The sequence below is a fragment of the Schistocerca americana genome, chromosome 9 (assembly GCF_021461395.2).
Source record: "Schistocerca americana isolate TAMUIC-IGC-003095 chromosome 9, iqSchAmer2.1, whole genome shotgun sequence".
NCBI lineage: Eukaryota > Metazoa > Arthropoda > Insecta > Orthoptera > Acrididae > Schistocerca > Schistocerca americana.
The window spans coordinates 78,660,807-78,682,442 of NC_060127.1; the positions used below are offsets into that span (position 1 = coordinate 78,660,807).

At 39.6% G+C, this 21,636-nt stretch overlaps 1 protein-coding gene across 2 annotated transcripts in view; it reads left to right on the plus strand.

The window, feature by feature from the left end:
• Positions 1–21,636, plus strand: part of LOC124551339 — a 90,282-nt gene that overhangs the window by 31,063 nt on the left and 37,583 nt on the right. For both annotated transcript variants that reach the window (XM_047126365.1, XM_047126366.1), the window contains exons 3-5: positions 1,233–1,424; positions 15,502–15,665; positions 19,517–19,665. In XM_047126365.1, the coding sequence (XP_046982321.1) occupies positions 1,233–1,424; positions 15,502–15,665; positions 19,517–19,665 (505 nt within the window). The remainder of the gene's footprint in view (positions 1–1,232; positions 1,425–15,501; positions 15,666–19,516; positions 19,666–21,636) is intronic.

Consider the following 21,636-nt stretch of genomic DNA (forward strand, 5'->3'; position numbering starts at 1 on the left):
GTGAGGTGTAGATGTTGGAATTTTCCCCTTCATCATGGTCTACTTCCATTTAACATACATTGTCTACCCCTGCACAGAATTCACAGCCACTGTCAGCGACGGCAACTGATCTTAGTGAGGCAACATTTCTCGCGAAGACATCTGAAACTTAATCACATTCTGCATTAAGATTGAATGGTTGTAGCTTTTTAACTTGAACCATTATTTGTATATGTACTTCACTGAACAAATTACCACACTTGGTGGCCTTACTAAAAATGAACTTTTGATGATGGCATTTTTAATGTCATTCTCATGCGTTCTCCAACTTCTCTTCTCAGCAGGAGAAATAGTAAGTTGAAAATTTGTGTTCTGTTTTTTCAGAACAGCTGATAATAGTGGTTCCAGAAAGTGGGAGCTAGACTCATTCTGTAGAATTCTTGGAGTTCGTGGTTGTGTTGCGAGGTAACAAAACACCTCAGCTGAACTATGTTTGATATTAATAGCACTGTATGGGTGCATCCAGTCCTTCCTTTTTTTTATTCAGTTGTTTGTTCTTTAAATAATAAGTTACAGTAATGTCCTGTTCAGAAGTGCTAATGATTTGCAACTGAGCCAGAAACATGGTTCACACTGCCTTGTTGCTTGTTGTAACACAGGTCGTGTCATGTATTGTGTAGCATATTGTATCTCCTTGGTGTGATCTCAGTCTTAGCACTCGGAGTTTGCCCTACGTGACTTTCACCGAGCGAGGTGGCGCAGTGGTTAGCACACTGGACTCGCATTCGGGAGGACGACAGTTCAATCCCGTCTCCGGCCATCCTGATTTAGGTTTTCCGTGATTTCCCTAAATCGTTTCAGGCAAATGCCGGGATGGTTCCTTTGAAAGGGCACGGTCGATTTCCTTCCCAATCCTTCCCTAACCCAAGCTTGCGCTCCGTCTCTAGTGACCTCGTTGTCGACGGGACATTAAGCACTAACCACCACCACCACCTACGTGACTTTCATTCCTGAGGACGTTCACCATCCTGTATAACGTACTGTGTTCTACTTGTCAAATATTCCTCAAACCAATTATATTTACAAATACTCTGTGCAATCGTATGTCTTTATTATTTAATTTTTAATGCCTGAAACAAATTGTTTCTTTGTGTACAACCAAATTATATTGTCATGCTCTTGGGCAAGGTATTTCAGAAGTTTATAAATTGTGTGTCATCTGGTTTGTTGTACATTGTGGTTGCATTTTGCAGAGGCTGAAACATCTGGAGATTCTGTTGACCTTTGACATCCCAGACACACACTGCATTGAGCATAGGTTCGACAGACCACCCAACGAAAGTGAGGATGAGCGTTTCGAGAGTCTGGGAGTCGAAATAAAACGTGGGTACTTTGACCCGAGTGAAGATGAAATAATAAAAAGAAACTGGGAGTCATTTTCTAAGGTAGGACTTTTTATAAGTTTATAGCATGCCTGTGTATTGTACTTCTGTCAGTTAGTTGATATAGCTACAAAAATAGTAGTCTGACCCAATTTGAAAATCTATTGAATTACTTATTTAGAACTGCACGGTGTTGGGCAGTCCTAGTAACCCCAAACTTGAGAAGCTTAGATTCCAGTTTACAGGATTAATTAAATGCAATATCAAGCAGATAGGCAGTAACAAAATTATGCTGTAAATTACATGTATATGAAAACAGTTGTTGTGACGTTTGTTGGCTTCCCCATCTCTTTCAAGCTATCACCTTCCAATATGACACAGACTTTGTGCAATGCTCTGGTGCAATCTGTGACTGCACTCTGTGTAAAAAATCTAGCATACAACAAAATCCCAAATATTGTTCCCATAAAGGTTGACTATCTTTGACAATTGTATAGACCTGATCATATAGTATAAGCTTTCATGGCTGGAAATGACATCACTTAAAACTTTTGGCCTAATAGGCCATGGTTGATGTACAAAACTGTAATAATTTCAACAGAAAAGAGGAAGGTGTTAAATTAGATAAAATTTGGATGTAAACATTGCAACATAAGAATGATGATCTATTATTTTCAGCTGAGAATGTTGGTAGTAGCAGAGATAATCTCATAGCCAACATCACATGTGGACTGTGGTGCCCTCTACACTGCTCATTTATATTTGGTGCTCCCTTGAATCCTGGGTGCAGTTTGCCACTTTAACTCTGAAGATGGGTCCCACAGTCAAAGAGGAAATAATAGGAGCAAGTTTTATACATCAACCACAGCCTATTAGCCTGAAAATTTAGAGTGATATAAGTACCAGCCATGAAAGCTCACATTGTATGATCAAACGCCTCTACAGGGAGGATATCTCAGCGTCGATTTGATGATTTGAGGAAATGCTCAAAAAGAAAGCCCGACAACTCAGTATGCTCACCTTCCTGTTATGCTGCAGGGACACTGCAACTGTTCAGAAATTTCTGAAGGTGAAGAGGGTGTTTTGCTCGGCATAGACTCAGTGTTCTTACAACTGTATGGAATTGGCAATGCTACGAGAGAGGAATCACCAGATGTTGCAGTAAGCTATTACAGCTCCACTTATTTATTAGTAATACTCAGCAGTGTTTTGTCTGGAATAAGGTTGACGGTCTAATGTTCAGGACTGTGGAAATTAATGCAGAGATATCAGTTAATAAACAAATAGTAGTTCGTTAGTCTACAGAACAACTTGTCGGTATCTTCATTTGAGTATAATTCTCAAACTGTAATTAACATGTCTGATAAAGATTTGACTGAAGTTGAAATTTCTGTTCTAGCCAAAGGAGACAATTTCACTTTGATGCCTTTAAAAGTACCCAGGGAGGCTATTATAGCAAAGATTGAGGCAGGGGTCTGTCATCTTCCACAGCAGTCGGTTGTTATAATTAGGATGGAAACAGCTAGAATTTTACGTACATACAAACCACCTAATGGTAATTTGTCTCGGGCACAAAGAAAGGTGCTGAGGCATATCAGTACAGATAAGAACCTTATCATTCTTTTTGCAGATAAAGGCAGTGCCACGGTCCTGATGAGTGAGGACTATCATGAAAAGATCAATATTTTGGATTCCACCATTACAAAACACTTCAGAAGGATCTGACTAGGATGATGTTAAAAATCACTAATTGATGGTGAGAGTGTCTTCTCTCCTTTGATGATACAATGCTACTCTGTAAAACGAAACTGTAGCTGTCTAGGCTCTATGGGTTACCCAAGAAGCACAAAACAGTTTCCTTCGAAACCTATTATGGGTACTATAGGGCGTTCCATCCATGAATAGCTAGACAACTTGTCTCACTGCTGCAACCTTATGTTGGTGGAACAGTCAGTCATTAGAAATTCAAATAATTTCATTGACAAATTAAGAGAAATGTGTGTGGGTCAAAGTGATATCCTTTTTAGCTTTGACGTTGTCATTCCTTAGCGTGATTAGAGTGGACAAAGCTCTGTCACATAGTGAATATTGTGCAGTTATTCTGACACTGCCCCATGATGTCCTATTTTCAGTCCAATAATGATTTTTATGAACAGATCTACAGGGTGGATATGAGCAGTCCTCTTAGTCCGGCTGTGACCAAGTTTTTATGGAGAACTTTGAGCAATGGTCATTGCAGACTGCCAGCAAAAGACCAGCCAGGTGGTACCACTACGTTAATGACACATTCGTAGTATGGACATACGGCGCAGAGGAATTGGATGCCTTCCTGATACAATTCAACTGCATCAACAAAAAAATGCGATTTACTATGGAGATGGAGAATGATGGTAAACTGAATTTCTGGATGTGTCTGTTATCAAGGGAGAGGACAGGACATTCGGCCATAGGGTATATAGAAAAGCCACACATACTGACCGTTGCCTGCACAAAGGTTCCAACCACCACCCCAGACAAGAAAGAGGTGTTAATAAAACCTTGGTAGACAGGGCGCACAAAATTTGTGACCTGACTTATACTTAAGATGCGGTTGATAGTGTAGGGCTGACATTCAAGAAGAATGGTTATTCGAACTAGGAGATAGATTGAGCACTTCGTCCTTGGGAGAGAATCAGGATTGACAAGGAACAGCATCCGCCCAATAGGGAAGTTTTCGTTCTGTTCATCAGCATGATTACACATCGCATTGGGAGTGTGTTGAGCAAGTATGGTGTTGAAACTACCTTCAGACTCACCAGGAAGATAAAAGAACATTTAAGATTTGCAAATGATATGATATCCTTTGGTCACACTGGATGTATATAAAATAACTTGTAGTTATGGTCTGGCTTGTCAAGATACCGCAAAATGTTTTAACACTCGTCTGGTTGAACATGAGGAATTGCTGCCTGGGACATACAGATAAATTGACTGTAGCGGAACATATTTACCAAGAGGGTAATAATGAAATAAAATTCACTGAGATAAGTGTCGCATCAAAAACATCGCTTTATCATGTCTCTTTGTATAGAGAAGCTATTGAGATTTATTAACACCATAATCACTTTAATAGAAAAGGGGAAGGTGTTAAATTAGATAAAATTTGGATGTTAGCATTGCAGTGTAAGAAAGATGATAGATTACTTTTCAGTCGAGTATGTTGGCACTACCAGAGATACTCTTGTAGCTGACATCACGTGATGGACTGTGGTGCCCTCTATACTGGCCATATATTTGGCACTCCCTCGAGTTCTGGTTGGAGTACGCCACTTTACATCTGAAGACGTCTACCACAGTTGGAGAGGAAATGTTACAAGAAAATTTTATACATCACCCATGGCCTATTAACTTGGAGGGTTTAAGTTATGATCTATGTAAGTGTACTAAATGACACAATCTAATCCACCAGTCTCAAGCAACATTGCAATCAGAACATACAACCAACATCTGCAACTGAAACACACAAACAGAAACCCTCTAGACCCCATCCGTGAAACGTATTATGACATCACACTTAAAAGAATGTGCCAATGGCTCACTATGTTCACTAGGCACCAGATGTGCTCCCAAATGGTGGAAAGTATTGAAATACTGTATCCAGGAACAGGTTTTCTTGTTACATATTGTGAATTGGATTCTGTTGACTGTACTCAAGACCAAAGTGAAGACAGTTTTTAGTCATAGCATGATAAAGATTTTACAGCAAAGGTGACTTGTTAATCCAAAAACAAGTGTTTTTAATTATTATGCAAAAATTAAAAAGCTATACTGAAAATCAGTGACTCGCAAACCATCGATTACGAGCTACTAGTAGCTCACATGGTCGGTAGATCACAGTAATGCTGGATTGCTCAATTGAGCTCAGAATGTGTTCATGGTAACTGCTTGTTCCTCCACGCAACTGCGTTTTGTCAGTCAAGAATACTACATTGTCAGCCTAATAGTTGATTGTATACACGTGACACTGTGCACGTTATGTTTCTTGTGTGTATGTCAGATATTACCTGATGTAGATAGTTCAATTTAAGCATTAATATCAAGCTAGGTTTGTTCTAATAATGACGTATTTTAGCAAAAGAAAAAAAAACTTATCACTTCCGTTTAGAATGGAACAATGATTATTTCTTTACCCAGGGAAAGGGCAAATATGTGTTTACTGTGCTATGCAAGTATATTAGTTGAGAAGAAAGGAAACACCAAGCAAGTGCTATTTCAAAACTGTTCACTTAGGGAATCAAAAAGGATTTTCCACTGGATTATGCTTTAGGGAAAGAAAAGGTAAGTCATCTATCGTCCAAACTTAATGCTCAACAATCACTTTTTAAGTCCCTTGGACAAGAATAAAGCAGCACCTGAGGCGTCATTCAGAATTTCAAAAATTATCATACAGAATAAGAAACTATGGCTCAATAAAAACTGCATTGTTAAGAAGCTTTAGATTTATTATTCGATAGACTCAAAAATAAATAAAATTATAATTATGTATTTACTGGAAATGTAAGTTTATGATCATTAAACAAATGTAATATTTTTTTTTAATTTCTTGCTTCTATCCTAGTTTCTTTTGATAGCTCATAGCAGGATTTAAAAATGGCTATGGTTGCTCAGAAGCTTCGTAAGTTTGGTAACCACAGCTGTAAATAATTGGAATTAGTTAAATATGTGACTGACATTTGCTGTCTTTACCATGGTGCAAACAAGACCAATTGACGACCTGGCAATGTATTCAGCATTTTTTGTAGTCGGTGTCAGAATACTCCCTACTGTTTCTCATCCTTTTTATGTTTCTTTGTTCACCTTCTCCTATCCTTCCTCTGCTTTGGTGTTTGAGGTTTTTCTTCTTCCTCCATGTGTGGTCCTGAAGGCTGGTCTACATGTCCCATGTCCGACACCCAACAGGTAACTGAGTGCCGCGTAATTCCCAGCTCCGGAACGACAGGTAGGATTCCCACATACTCCCCTTGTACAGGTCAGGCCAAGGAGGGGTGATTGCCTGAGCTGCTCACCTTCCCAAATTGCCAATTCGTCCCTCTCTCAGGTGTTCGGGAGGTGTGACCTGAGGTGTGAACAATCACCTAAGGTGGGTCTGCCCCCTTCTGAAGGGGGTCCCCAGTTGGAAGGAGCGCACTGTCAGAGACTCTGGCAATCATGGGGATTTTCTCACAATGAGCCGATCATCTTCTCAGTCAACAGCTATGAAACGTAAATGGAATGAGGCTAACAATTCAAAGACCCTCCCAGCTGCACCACAGTTCCTTGTGATTTCACATACTGAAGAGTCAGTCTTTTGATACGGTAAATCTGTTTATTATTCACAAAGATCTTGATGCCGTTACTGGCCATTTGAAATCCAGCTCTCGTTTACGCAATGACACTTTGCTTTTGGAGACTACTTCTGATTCTCAAGTACAACAACTGCTTGCAGCTTCACCCCTCCATGGCTGTCCTGTTCATGTTTAGGCCCATCGGATGCTGAATTCTTCCCGTGGTGTTATTTACACTAGGCTGCTTGGTGGTCTGACCAAGGCAGAAATCCAAATGTACCTCTCTGGTCAGGGTGTCATTGCAGTCCATTGGGTGATGAAAAGAGTAGATGCCTTCTTAGTGGCCACACACACACACTCTATTTCTCTCTTTCGATAGAGTGGTTCCTCCGTCAAAGATCAAAACAGGTTATGAAGTTATCACAATCAGATCATATATTCCGAACCTGATGCGCTGCTACCAGTGTCATTGTTACAACCACACTCGAGAGTTCTGTCGATACCAAACCAAATGTGTAACCTGTGGTAGGGATGCTCAAGAGGGCGATTGTCTGCCTTACTCCCTGCTGCATCAACTGCAATGGCAACCATGCTGCCTATTCCCGCAATTGTCCCGTGTATCTCGATGAGCAGGCTGTCCAGGAGATCTATATAAAGGAAAAAGAGCCTTACCCGGTCGCTTGCAGGTTTCTGGCTAGTCGGAAACCCCATGTTCTACTATCTGGCACCTACAATACTGTTCTTGCTACATCTCGCTCCACGAAGGACATAATCATGCAGACAAGCAACCTCAAATTTAGTACTGCAGTTGTGAAATCGCCCAGCATATCGGTAGTGTCCCCATCTCCTCCTTCACCTGTGCAGCCTGCCACCAAACTTTCGTCTCACGGGGCGAAGTCACCATCTCCACAACTGCAGGCTGGAAAGGACAGAAGGAATAGTCCCATGAACACTTCCTATGTCCCTCAAACCAACCAACATCAGAGTCTTCCTCTGCCAACTGGAAAGGCTCTAAGAAGTCAAACAAAGGCAAACAGTCATCTCCTTCGCCAGCTCGAAGATCCTCTTCGACAGTGTCGCCGTGTGCTACTCTTGACTGGCTGACCTCCATGTTGCCGGTACGCAGCACCATCCGTTTTTCTGCCCTGGACTCTGCAGGCTGACGCAAGAATGGCAATGCTTCTGTGGACCTAATGGAGCAGGATCCTCCTGCCTCTGTGCCCTGTAGCAGGGAGTCTTCAAAGGCAGGCACTCAGTAGGCACAGAGGTGACACCCATTCATTCTTTCCTCGTCATGGCTCTCCTCCAATGGAATGTTTGCGGTCTTAGTTCCAACAAAGAGGATTTACGACTGTTCTTAGAATTGCAGTGTCCACTTGTTCTCTGCCTTCAGGAAACAAAAGTGCGTCCTCACGAATGCTTTAAACTCTCGCGTTTCTTTCCAGGCCGTTCTGACCTCCACCCCTCCCCACCCCCACCCGTCCGAGGACGACATTCCATTTCATGTGGAAGTCATGCTGATCATACGGGATGATGAGCTTAGTCAACTCATCTCCCTGACTACCTGCCTTCAAGCTGTTGCAGTTCACCTTTACTTTCCTCACTTGAACTTTTCCCTTTGTACCGTTTACGTCCCCCTGCCATTATATGTCACCAGGACAGACTTCTTCCAGCTCATTGGGCAGCTACTTCACCCTTTTCTGCTGCTCTATGACTTTAATGCGCACCATCCTCTTTGGGATTCTCACAGAATCTGTCTGAGAGGTGCCCTCTTGGCTGACCTTTCTCAGTCAAATTAACCTCCTTTGCCTTAACACAGGAGCACCCATATTCCTTTCAGACTGCACATACACCTATCCCCATATGTACCTATCCTTTTGCACTGCCCAGCTTTCCCATCATCTCTTCATGCCAATCCATGCATGGAAAAGGCCCAACTTCACCAAGAAAGAAAAGAAGGTTGAATGAGCAAATTAAGATTCAAACTGATGATTTTTTTTTCTCAATGTTCATGTAATTGTGCTTCTTCACTGGGTTCCTGATAGTCAAACTATTAAAAAACATCACTGCCTTGAGATTGTTGCTCAACTCTGTGGGGAAAACACGAAAGAAAAACCCAGATTGTGGAAGAAACAGTCATGTGTTCTTCATCAAGACAACACACTGTCTCATATGGCATTGTCTTGTTTAGAGGTTTCTAGTGAAGTATGGCATCCCAGTGTTAGACCACCCGTATTATTTGCCTGACTTAGTACCACATGATTTATCTGTTTGCCAAGGTCAAATCTGCGTTAATAGGAACAAGATTTCAGTCCATTGAAGCAGTGAAAGAAAAAGTGGCACGTGTCATCAAGGATCTTACATAGGAAGACTTCCTGCACCTATTTCATCAGTGTAAAGTTGGCTTGGAGTGTTAAAGGGAAAGGGATAGGGGAGGGGAGTGTATTCAGGGTGACAGTAACAAAATATATGAATTAGAAATAAAATTATGTTTTATAGCCACACCTAATACTGGCACATGAGATTATGTTCAGAGCAGTTTAAGCCGAAGTGAGGTGGGAAGGTAGTTGACGGTCTCAGATATATCAGAAGAATCGTAAGGTAGTGTAATTTGTCTACATTTTAAGTCACTTAAAACATGGCCTTTTGCCTTGTTCTTGAATATTGTTTGTTGGTCTAGAATCCTACGCAAGTTAAATTAAGATTCGAGGAGGAGTTGCACCATTCATCATCATTTTTCTAGTTTCCACAAAACTCGGAAGTGCTCAACAAATTCCAGTGAGACATACTACAAGGAAGTCATTGTACATTACAGAGAACTTTGCTCTAAAAAAATTCGTAGGAGCTACTTTCCAGTAGGAGTTTGCCATAACATTACATTTCAGTAAATGTTTCAGCAGAGTGAAAGTGAGAAGACTCAGAAATTACACAATGAATTTTTGTCTGAATTCTGGCAGTGAAATGAAGAGTGGGGTGTGGAGAAATGAGGTGTGAAATTGACCAGCATGGAATGTAGTTTTGGAAAATAATATTTAATTGCTTCAAAGTAATCAGGGTAATGAAGAGAACTTCATTATTGATTTGAGGGAGACTTGAAATATTTCATGAACAGCTGCTGAAACTAGCTATGCAAATTGAAGTATCAAAAAGTATCAAATCACAGCAAAAATTGAAACTTTTCTGCTTCCTCTTCTTCTATATATTTTAATAGTAATAATAATTAGTATGTAAATATATTGTAATTCATGCTGTCCAGATAAAATTTGAAAATAGTAAAGAAATTTGAAGAAAACCAGTTGAATGTTTTGTGAAATTGTTTGTCTAAAAGAAAGAAATAAAATATATTAGACAAACATTTAAGCTACATGTGAATGCTGCACAAAATCATGAAGTGCATTACATTTAGAGCAAATGAAGCGTCAGTTGAGAATTGAAAGTTAAATATTCAACTTAGAAGATTGAGTACTAGAGAATTTGTCAGATGGGATTTCCCTCAGTGGTCTCCTTATATCACTGGTATATCTCAGATGCTGTACATGATTTTGACTAAGATTCATAGGTGTGTCAAATGTTTCTCTAGTCTGTTTTATTTCTTGCTTTTAGACAAATAATTCTACAACATATTTGACTGTTTTCAAATTTCATTTTATTCCAACATTTCTCTTGCCTAACGATCGGAACAGTAAAATTAGAAAGGCGTAAACCTGATAGACAGGAGATGTCTATAGAATGTAGTGGCACCGTGAAGTGAACTTCGCTCACACTAGACAGAATGTCGACATAATGTCTCTTTGCTCTGTCAATCACTGAACATTGGAAGTCAGGTTATGTGGGTCCATCTGTCTTACAAAAAATGTAGAATGTAGTTTCAGTATCAGAGCAGTATTTAGGATCCAAAGACTTCTGAAGTAAACCTGTGATGCAGGTCCTAGCAGGATAACCAACCTCCAAAAACAGAATTATAAAACAATTTTCAAACTAAAAGCCTAAAATGCAGCATTTGAGGTCTATTCTATAAAAACCGTACTGTACAATTTATTATGTTATTACTGTTGAGGCCAATGTGACTTCACAAGTAATGGAGGACAACACTTTATACTCTATAATCACATTATCCACAGTGATTTTCAATTGGAACAGGTCTTTGCCTCAGAAAGCCATCAGAAGCCCAGAAAACCTTGATTTTAGAAATTTCAGCATTGTATTGTATTGTATCTAGATGTAAAATAGGTTACAGTATTAGCCTTCCTGTTTTCTTGTTTGATCTGTGTTCAATTTTTCAAGGCCTATCCACTGTGCCAACTTGTAACTAAATCTGAGCGGGGTGCGATGGGGAAGTTCCCTTGTAAGAAGAGATGGACAGACAATTTGTCAAGACAGAACAATCTCGATGCTTAATCCATGAAATGATGATGATGATGATGATGATGATGAAAGTGATGAGATTAAAAAGAAAATAATTTTTGTTTGCTACTTCCACTTTTAAATTTATCTGTCTTCCTATATCCATTAATTGGTATTTTATTTTGCTCCATTATTATACAGAAAAAATGTTAGTCTGATTCTAGTAACATCTCTATTTTGTTCTTGCATTCTCATCTGCTTTCAGTGACTGGTACAGCTGCAACAGTAGTTCTGGTTACTGCAGTGCAATGACAGGTGCAGCTATTGTAACGTTATAATTTGGATGTTGACCATTTTGTTGTCTCATATTGGTGGTGGTGTTATTACTTTGATGAAAAGAAAATATTTCTATAAAAATACATTTGTTTTTAAAGTAAATGCATTTGAGTATTTCACTTTCTAGATTCCTGCTAAAGCTCTCGCAGTAGGAGTTTGACATGACAAGCTAGTGAGCCACTTGCTATGGTTCTTCTTCTTCTTCATCTTCATGAACTAGGGTGCACAGTCTCTTCCAGAAACCATCTTGTCCTCAGATGCCCATCACTATTATTGAGTGGGTTTCGTAAGGCATGGCAATTCTAGGCAAGTGTTGCTGCAATCTTTCTATATGATTACATTGGTTGACTTCTGCAGCACTTGTCTTATTTCTGTGTCTTGTATTTTGTGCATCAGTGTGTGCAGCCTATGATTGCCCTTAAAATGTAACCAACTGTCATAACTACATTTTTTATTACTTGCTTAAGATCGACAACTTGACTGAGGTGTGCAACGTGGGTCTGTTGCAGTTACTCCACTTAAAATAACATCTGGGTCCAGTTTTATTTAAGTCAGGCAATTTATGTCAAGTCGCATGTTAAAAAAATCTTCAAAATTTTTAGAAGAATTTAATAAAATTACTTCTGGAAACTGAATTAGCTGTTGGTTCTTGAGTGCTCATTGGGTTTTGCAGTTTGCTGTAATTCTGCTACAAACACATCATGGTTGTTGAGTGAGCAAGAAATTTTGGAAGCTCAAGAAGAAAAATTGATCAGTAAATCACTTTCCACTTTGTAATCTGTCAAAGAGCTAAAGTAAATTTGAAAAATAAATCTTGAATCTTGTTCTTTTTTTAGTATTTATTACTCTTGATGATACATACATTAGCCTGCATATGTGCCAGCATTGCTTCAAGTAATGGCATAAATGGCCAGTTTTCTAGGCTGGTTTCCAAAGTGTTAACAAGCTGGCTACCTTTTCTCTTTCACACTGTCCTCAAGTGCATTTGAACATCTGGATATGCTTACATGTTTCTTTTGGTCAAATGTTCAAGTGGAGTGAAAACTTTGCTTTTTGTGTGAACTTTCATAGCCAAATGGGATATCGGAAACTGCACTATCAAAAGGAGCAGCGTGAGATCTAGTTTTGGAAGGAATAACTAATTAAATAAAATTAATTGATTGGAAGAAATCAGGGTATTCTAGAAAAACTTAGTGATTTGAGAGGAAATAGAAATACTTCTTAACAGCTGCAGCTAGCTATGTCAGTGAAATGAAGTGTCAGTATATAAGATCACAGTGTAAATTGAAACTTCTGTACTTTTCTTGATTCATACACTTTTAATAATAATAATAATAATAATAATAATAATACCGACCAATATTTAAACATATCTCGTGCTTCATGAACAAAACTTGGAAATAGCTTCTTTTGAAAAAGCTAGTCAAATGATTTGTGAAATGAATTGTCTAAAAGCAAGAAATAAAATAGAGAAACATTTGACATATGTGTGAATGATTCTCAAAATCATGTACAGCAAATGAAATGCCAGTTCAGAATTTAAAGTTTAGTATTTAACTTACTCTTGAGAGTATTAGAGGATATTTGTCTGGTGGAATTTCACTCAGTGGCTTTCTCATACCATTAATGGCTGAGCATCTCAGCTGCCGTACATTATTTTTGAGCATCACTTAAAGGTGCATCAATTTTTTTTCTAATGTATTTTATTTCTTACTTTTAGACAGACCATTTCACATAACTTTTGACTTTCCAAAAATAAAATAAAAATATAAATGTTATTCATGAAGTCCTGTGGTTGATATGTGCACTGGCTGCTCTCCTGTTGTATGGCCATTTGAAAACTGAAATGCAGCTAAACGTGTCACTTGTTTTCTATAATTCTAAGTATGGTGCATAAGGTAGCACAACATATTTTTACATTGCCCCAAGTAGTGTTTGCGTGAAGTATGCCACTAGAGACTGTCACTGCTGATTGTGGTTGCCTCTTACCCCTGCAGTTTTCTGTATCAGAACAGAAGTGTTAACATTTTCCCGATTGTAAAACAATGAATTAGAGCCTTGGTAAGCTTCTTGTTAAGATTTGACTGTCTAACAATAGCCGTCATAAAATTTACAAGACAGCACAGGCTGGTGATCATCACAAGCACGTCGTCGCATCTTACAAAGGCTATCCAGAAAGTAACAAATGTTTTGAAATTAAACAGTGACAGTATGGGATAATCAAATTTTATTATATACATTTTAAAGGTGCACGCTTCGGCTATTTTTGTACATGCTTACCATTCAAATACCACTGGTTTTTTGCCAGCATGCAGTTTGGTGTCAACATCAAAGTGTTGCGTAGCAATCAATGTCCTCATTGCTGGGTAGAGATCGTTGTTGCTCAGTGTCAAATCTGGGCTTGATGGTGGATGATCAGACACCTTCCACCAGAACTCGTTGGCTGTTGGGTTGGACTGGCTGTGTGTGAATGTTTGTTGTTGTGCAAAGCAAAACTTTTGCACTAAGTTTCACCCGATGCCTGTTTTGTATCGCCTGCCTTATCTTTGTCAATGTTCAGCAATACCTCTGAGTTGTAGTGTCATGTTCAAGGAAATCAGAGAATCATTCCCTTAGCACAGTAGCCATGATATTTCTTACTGATAGCTGTTGCAAACACTTCTTTGGTATCTTGGGAGAATTTGTCTGTCCCCATTCCATTGACTGCCTTTTTGTTCCGCAGTTGACATGCTTCACCCAAGTTTTGTACCCAGTTAAGATAAAATTGATAACTTCATTAGCATTCTTCTCATGATCTTAGAGGAGAGTCAGTGCTGCACGAGTCTTTCTTTTTTATAGTTTTCTGTTAGGATTTTGGGAACCAAGCCTACACAAAATTTCTGGTAACAAAGTTGTCAGCCACAGTTTCACACATCAAACTCCTTGAAATTTGGGAAAAATGTTGTGAAAGTTCAGTAATCTTGAAATGACGATTTTCACTGATTGTCATTTTTTTCATTGTCAGTCAGTCAAGTCACAAGGCTTAGGCCTACAACTGCAGTCCTCATTGTGAACATTGGTACAACCATCTTTCAATAGCACACTGGTCTCTCATTCAGGAGGACGAGGATTCAGACCCATGTCCGACCATTCTGATTTAGGTTTTCTGTGATTTTCCTAAATTGCTTCAGGCAAATGCTGGGATGGTTCCTTTTAAAGGGCACGGCCAACTTCCTTCCCTAATCCGATGGGACTGATGACCTCACTGTTTGGTCCTGTCCCCCGAATCAACCAACCAACCATCTTTAAAATCATTGCGCCATTGCCTCACTTGGCTTTCTCATTATTCCTTTTCTGTACACATCACAAAGGTTACAATACAGTTCAATTGGTTTGCAGTTTTTTGTCAGTCGAAACCTAATTAAAGAATGAACCTCACAAGTGGTAGGATTTTCTATTGCAGCACACATTTTAACATGCCACAGAAAGCAAAGTAGCAGAGACAGAGACCATTTGCTGCCACCGCTGGATGAGTACTGAGTGTAGGAATGTCACAGCACCAAGATGGCAGCTGTGGTCCTGCCCACTGCCATGATAGACCAAAATATCTGTTACTTTCTCAATAGCCCTCGTATCTTTGGTCTTGTGGCATTCTGATGGATTACATGGCCTCTTTCTGGCATAACGCCTTGATATTTCCTGTAGTTCTTCAAATATGCCCATATCACACAAAACTCAAACTGACAATACATGTTTGACTTTTACCAGTCTCCTAGGCAGTGAACAATAAACTGTTGTTGGAGCCCTACAATATACTGAACATATTACTTACAAAAGCATTTCTGCTGGATTTGCAGAAACGTGACAATTTGGAAATATACACAAAGGAAATGTCACTTTTGATAAACACAGATTTTTTTGATGCCTTTTTAAACAGGATGAACAGTACATTGAAAAGAAAAAAAGCAAGTAGTATGAAGGAAAAAATGTAGACAATGCTGTGAAACTGCTTTTGAATGTTAGTCTGAGATGGAGTTACATCAGTTTGGAAATAACCTCTTCAGTTCAGTTCCTGGATTCAGTTTCTCTTGGAAAATCTCTCATACCCTGTTGACCAAAGTTTTATTAATTTTTTCTGTTTTGCCATTCTGACTATTTCATTGCTTTGTATGTTGCAGATATATCATTTTGAAGATCCACAACTGTTCTTCTCACTTAAACACCTACAGGCAAGGCAGAAGGTGAAATTTGTGCAGTATCTTGGTCATGGCTTACCCAAGAGGAGACTGTACAGTATATTTACCAGATTTATAAATCTGTATAGAGCAAAATGGGTAGGAAGGTTAGTAGGCCATGTCACTTCTTTTTTTTCACCTGTTTGGCTTTCATGTGTGTATGTGTGCGTGTGTATGTATTTTTGTCTATTATTTCTATCTGGTGCTCTTACTTCATTGTATCCCAGGTTCTAAGTAATATTCGCTTTGCAACTGACTTCAGCACAAAGGTTTCAATTTGATGAAAAGTTTTCAAGGCAGGCATTCTTTTTTATAAAGTTGGAGAAATAAGTGTTGGAGATCACTATGAAAATAAATTAAAACTGATGCATTTTCTGAAGGCTTGTGGCAGGCTTCAGATTTATAAAATTGATTCAACTACACAGGAGCATATTGTATTAATTTGAATGTGGTATTTGTATTGAATAACATGACACAATTTCAAAGACTTTACTGGTCTCATACAGATACGACTGTGTACCTATACCAAAGTGGCAAGTAAAAATTTCTACCAAGGCCGGGAATCGAACCCAGGTCTGCTGCTTACTAGACAGGTGCATTAGCCACTAAGCCACCTTGGTGCAGCTGTTCACACAACTACACGGATTACCGTGGCACACCTCCCTCCTCAATAAAAATTCTTACTGTCATCCCAGTCTACTTTAAATTCCCCTTTACACATGAACAGAATTGTTCGGGCTGTCCATGTTCTCAGAAATTGTCATTTCAATTGTATAAGTACCTGCACCTGGGTTTCAGGCTGGATCCCCCATTTACCTTTGAAACCAAGGTGCTGTTCCTGAACATAGAGTGTCATGGCAATTCTGTTCATGTGTAAGGAGGAGTTTAAAGTAGACTAAGATGGCAGTGAGAATTTGGATCGGGGAGGGGTGCGTACCAGGATAATCCTTACAGTTGTGTGAACCGCTGTCCTAAGACGGCTTAGTGGTGGACACGCCTGCCTAGTAAGCAGGAGCCCCAGATCAATTCCTGGCCTTCGTGCAAATTTTCACACGCTGCTTCCATCTATATACATTAAATTGAATATTTTCTCTTTTTAAATACTTAGCTCCATTGTTTTTTTTATGAATTATATGTTAATTGTTTTATAGATTGCTGATAAAGTCACACTGTCATTTCGAAAAATCTCAACTAGGAAACTAAAATATTATGAGGGGAATAGGTTGCTACTTGCAGTGTAGGGGAGATGTTGAGTTGCAGGCAGGCATACTTTTTAGCTTTTGGCAAAGAGGTTCACTTATAAAGTAGAAACACTTGTACAGCTCAGACACATGACCCCTGTCTGTGACCACTGTGGGTAGATTGAGTCATAACTGTACCTGATGGGAGCAGCAATTTTGTGAGCGTGGTTGCAGGTAAGGAGGCAGCATGAGGTGAAGTGGGGAAGGGGGATAACAGTGTGTGGTGGGGGCAGCTGTAGTGCTGCTTGTGAATGTGTGCAGAGACGTGGTGGGGCAGGGTAGGGCTACTAAGTGCAATTGTGAGGTTTGGAGGGGGGTGGGGATGGAGAAGGGAAAAGAGCTAGTGGGCACATTGGCCAAATAAAAGGCTGTGTTGTGCTGGAGTGGGAATAGGAGGAGGGAGAGGTAAGTGGAAGACAGGGACTAGTGAAACGTGGAAACTATTAGAGACAGAGCATTGTGGCTTGCTGTAAAATGTTTAGTAGCTGTCAAAGTTCCTCTTGGTTTTACCAGAATTTAAATATGTGTCCCACTCATCACTTGTTGCACGTCAATGCGATATTAGAGTGCTGCCCATATATGGGTGAGCACTGAAGCATTAACAGTTCTGATTGTTTCATTGATTCTTGCACGGAGGACAGCTATGTTGTTGTCTGGCGTTCTGCACGCGTGGTCCTTGATGTAACCCCACAAAAAATGTCTGGTGGCGGGTTGTTGGGAGTGAGTGGAGGTCCTGCTATTTAAACATCATGGCCCATCCATTTTATGGACAATCGATCTTGCTTCCTGCAATTCACATGATGCACGATGAATTTACTTTTGGGTGCTGTGTTGAAATGGAGCTTGCACTCTGTCAGTGCATGCTTGAGATATGGGGGACGTCGACTTTGAAGGAGGCCTTAGACATTACCTGCCTCCTAAGTTCTTGAACTGTCTTATCAGACGTCAATAATTCAACAATATGGTCTTCACAGATTTGGAGTCTGCGTACCACATGACACATTGTGCCTTCTCGTGTTCTGTTACCATTTTTAAGGAGTCCACACCAAATCTTTAACAGACAAAGAAACAAAAACCTCTTTGTAAGCTCCTAAACATTTTACAGCCAATCATGTTTCTAATAGATCGCAGGTTATGATTTTTTTGAAATAATAGGACGACTTTATGGACGCCCTGTATATTAGTACTTTTGTATGACTGCTTCTTTAATAACACAGATTCTTACTCTTTTGAAATAACCAGAAACAAAGATTTCTGGAGGTGGCTACCTCTGGCCGTTAAAGTGCTCTGGAGATTTAGTGAGTAACTCAAACATTACACCTGGAGAACACTGTAAGTTCATCAGACTAGTAAACACTCGAATATGGACCACTCTGTCAGTGCTCACACTACTGTCAGTTTGCTCACGGAATATGCAATGTGTGATCAAAAGGACAATGAAGACAGCACCGCATTAGGGAAGTAGACAGACTCATCTGTGAGCCAAATGGTTATGGCAGGGAATAACAGAGTCCAAACCATTGTCAAGAAAATCGCTAAGTATTCCAGATCGTCATAAATAAGTCCACCAAAGTTCACAAAGTACACATCAGGGCGCTGAGACAAATGAGACCTGATGCTGTGGGCAGGCTTCAGACATGTTGGTGTTGTTCACCCACATTACCTGGTGTTGGCAGATATATAACTCCATGCCACACCTGGCCAACTCACTAGACGTAAGTGTAGTCATATCGATTGATGCGTAACTATTCAGATTTTTTTGTTAATTACAATATTTCGTAATATTTAACAGTCAAAATGATGTTGATAAATGAAAACTGCACTACAGTGTTTACTCACATAAGGCAGCTGTGGTTCTGCTGACTTTTGTTTAGCAAATACAGAATTCCACTATAAAGTTTACTTGAGTGAAGCATGCTTATTTCATTATATTTTTTATTTCAGAACTGTGTCATACTGGTTTAGGAAACACTTGTGCTTATAGGATTATGCCATCTTCTTCCACAATATAGATATCAGAGCACCAGTATTACACAAAATATTGTATGAATGTGAACAGTTTCAGTTTGAACATACATGGCACATTATTGAGCTGTACAATATAGAATACAAGAAGTGTTTTTACCTACTGTGTCATGAGATGTCACCAGTAGCAAAACATGCTCTGGAAAATGAACACCCGATTGCTTATGACGCAGCAGCTTTCATTAAATGAAAAAATGGTTTGTGAGATAGTGTCCTAAAAAAAAAAAAAAAAACAAAAAAAAAAAAAAAAAAAAAAAAAACATCAGAGTTAAAGTTTCTGAAACTCACTCAATAAATCCTGCAGCTGGTTGAAGAGGGTGTGGCAGTCTTGCAATGAAAACTTTGCCTTACATGGCCTCGATGATGTGTTGGGCAGTAGCACTGCTGCCTAAGGTCAGCAGCAACAGTTCGTGACAGTCATCACTTGACAATGGCCGAGGAGCACTCAGCTGAAAGCTCATGGCTTTCTAACCATTTGACACAGCTAAAAGCTTAGGAGAATTTTATCAGTACACATCACTGTGAAGTCATATATTTGTACCTATTTCATAACTTTTTGGATGACTAATTGGAAATAACACATTTTAGCACTCTTAGAACTGCCATTTAATCCTTTTCCATCTACATTGTACACATTTTAATGATTTGAGAAATATTTTGTGCTAATCAAACTGGCTCGTGTCTGTCCACAGGTTCACAAAGCATGAGGACAAGCTAATAAAAATGTATATGGAGATGAAGGGAAAAAATAAGTACAAGGAACTTGCAAAAATTCTTGGTAGGGATAGGATGTCAGTCTACAGGAGGTGTGTGCTTCTCGCGAAGAATGGAGAAATGCCGGGTAAGATTCTCTTGCTGTTTACTTGTTGCTTTTTTCAGTAAGGTGTTGGGCAGATTACATATATGGTGACCTGTCACTTCTCTAGTAGAAAAAAATTGTTGTTCAAGTAGTAGCAGTCTTCAGTCCAAAAAGGGCTTGATGCAGCTGTCCATACCGGTCAAACCTGTGTAAGTCTCTTCATCTTCGAGTAGCTACTGCAGCCTACATCCTTTTGAACCTGCTTACTGTATTCATCTCTTGGTCTCCCTCTACAATTTTTATGCTATACATTTCCCACCAATACAAAATTGACAATTCCTTGATGCCTCAGGATATGTCCTATCAACCAGTCACTTATACTATTCAAGTAGTGGCACAAATTTCTTCTTTCCCCAATTCAGTTCAGTACCTCATTTGTTATTGAATATTCCCATCTAATCTTCAACATTCTTCTGTAGCACCACATGACAAAAGCTGCTTCTATCTTTTTGTCTAAACTGCTTATTGTACGCATTTCACTTCCTTACAAGACTACACACCAGACAAATACCTTCACAAAAGAGTTTTTAACATGTAAACTTGCGTTAGATATTAACAAATCCTTGTTTTTCAGATTTTTTTTTTCCTTCTATAGTCAATCTACATTTTATATCCTCTCTTCTTGGGCTATCTTCAATTACTTTGTTGCCCAAATAGCACAAGTCATCTACTACTTTCATTATTTCCCATTCCAGTTTCCTCAACATCACCCGATTTAATCAGACTACATTCTGTTACCCTTGTTTTACTTTTACTGAATTTGTTTTACACTCTCTCCTCAAGACACTATCCACTATTATGTAAACTGAATGTGGAGGGGAGGAAAGGAACGAGAAGCAACTAATGTCAGCTGCATCGGGGCTTTATACAGTGTCAGAAGCAATGAGTGAAAATTGGAGCTCGACCAGGACTTGAACCCAGGATCTCCTGCTTACTAGGCAGATGAGTTAACGATTGCACCACCCAGACAGTGTTTGTTGCCCCCTGTGGGCACACAATGCTTTGGCGAGTTCGTGCTTGGCTACCGTGGGCCCTCAGCCTTTGAAGCACGTCTTCCCTTTCTGTGCTGCGTATCCATACTCCTGCTCTTCTTTTTCCCCTCCCTTGGGGAACTTGTCTTGGATATTTTCAGGAATGCTTGTTGCACTTTAGATAGCCTGGCATTGCAACAGTCCCTCATATGTTTTTCTTTCTTTCTTCATTCTCCATCTTCTCCCCTTCCTCTGCTTTGGCATTTGAGGTTTCTCTTTGTTTCTGCTTCCTCCCTTTGCACTCCTGAAAGCGGTCCCACATATCTGACGCGTAACAGGTGACTGGGTAATGCGTAATTCTCAACCACAAGTAGACAGTTACGGTTTGCACGTACACCCTGGTAAAGACCAGGCTGATGCTGGGTGATTGTCTGAGCTGTGTGATGAAAATAATGAGGTGGCACATAAGTCTACAGTCTTTTTGCATTATGAAGATAGCATTGCTGACAGACTTTCTCCTGTTCTGTAGAAACATAGTGTGAAGTGTGTTTTCTGACCACCAATTAAGATTAGAGGCCTTTTAGGTTCTGTAAAGGATGATCTCAGCTTGTGTTAGGTGGCTGTCTATCGTATTCTTGCAGTTTTGGCATGTCAAGACATTGGTCAGACCATCAGGACTGTGGAGGACCAGTGTATTGTTTCTAAGTGCCACACACACTGAAAACAACCAAGAAAATCTGCTATTGTAGTACATTGCATTGGTACCAGACATCTTATGGGATATAACAGAGTTTCTGTTATGCACTTCCGGTTGCTGGGACAGAGTTGTTAAGGATGCAGTTGAGAGTGAGTTAGCAAGGAATCTTGTAAATAGAGTTGGAGGTTTTTGCCCAATTTCTGCTCATTGTCCTGCTCTTTCTCTGTCCATACAGAGGGTAAAGTTAATTCCACTCCCTCACACATTGGTAGTTGATATTAGCTA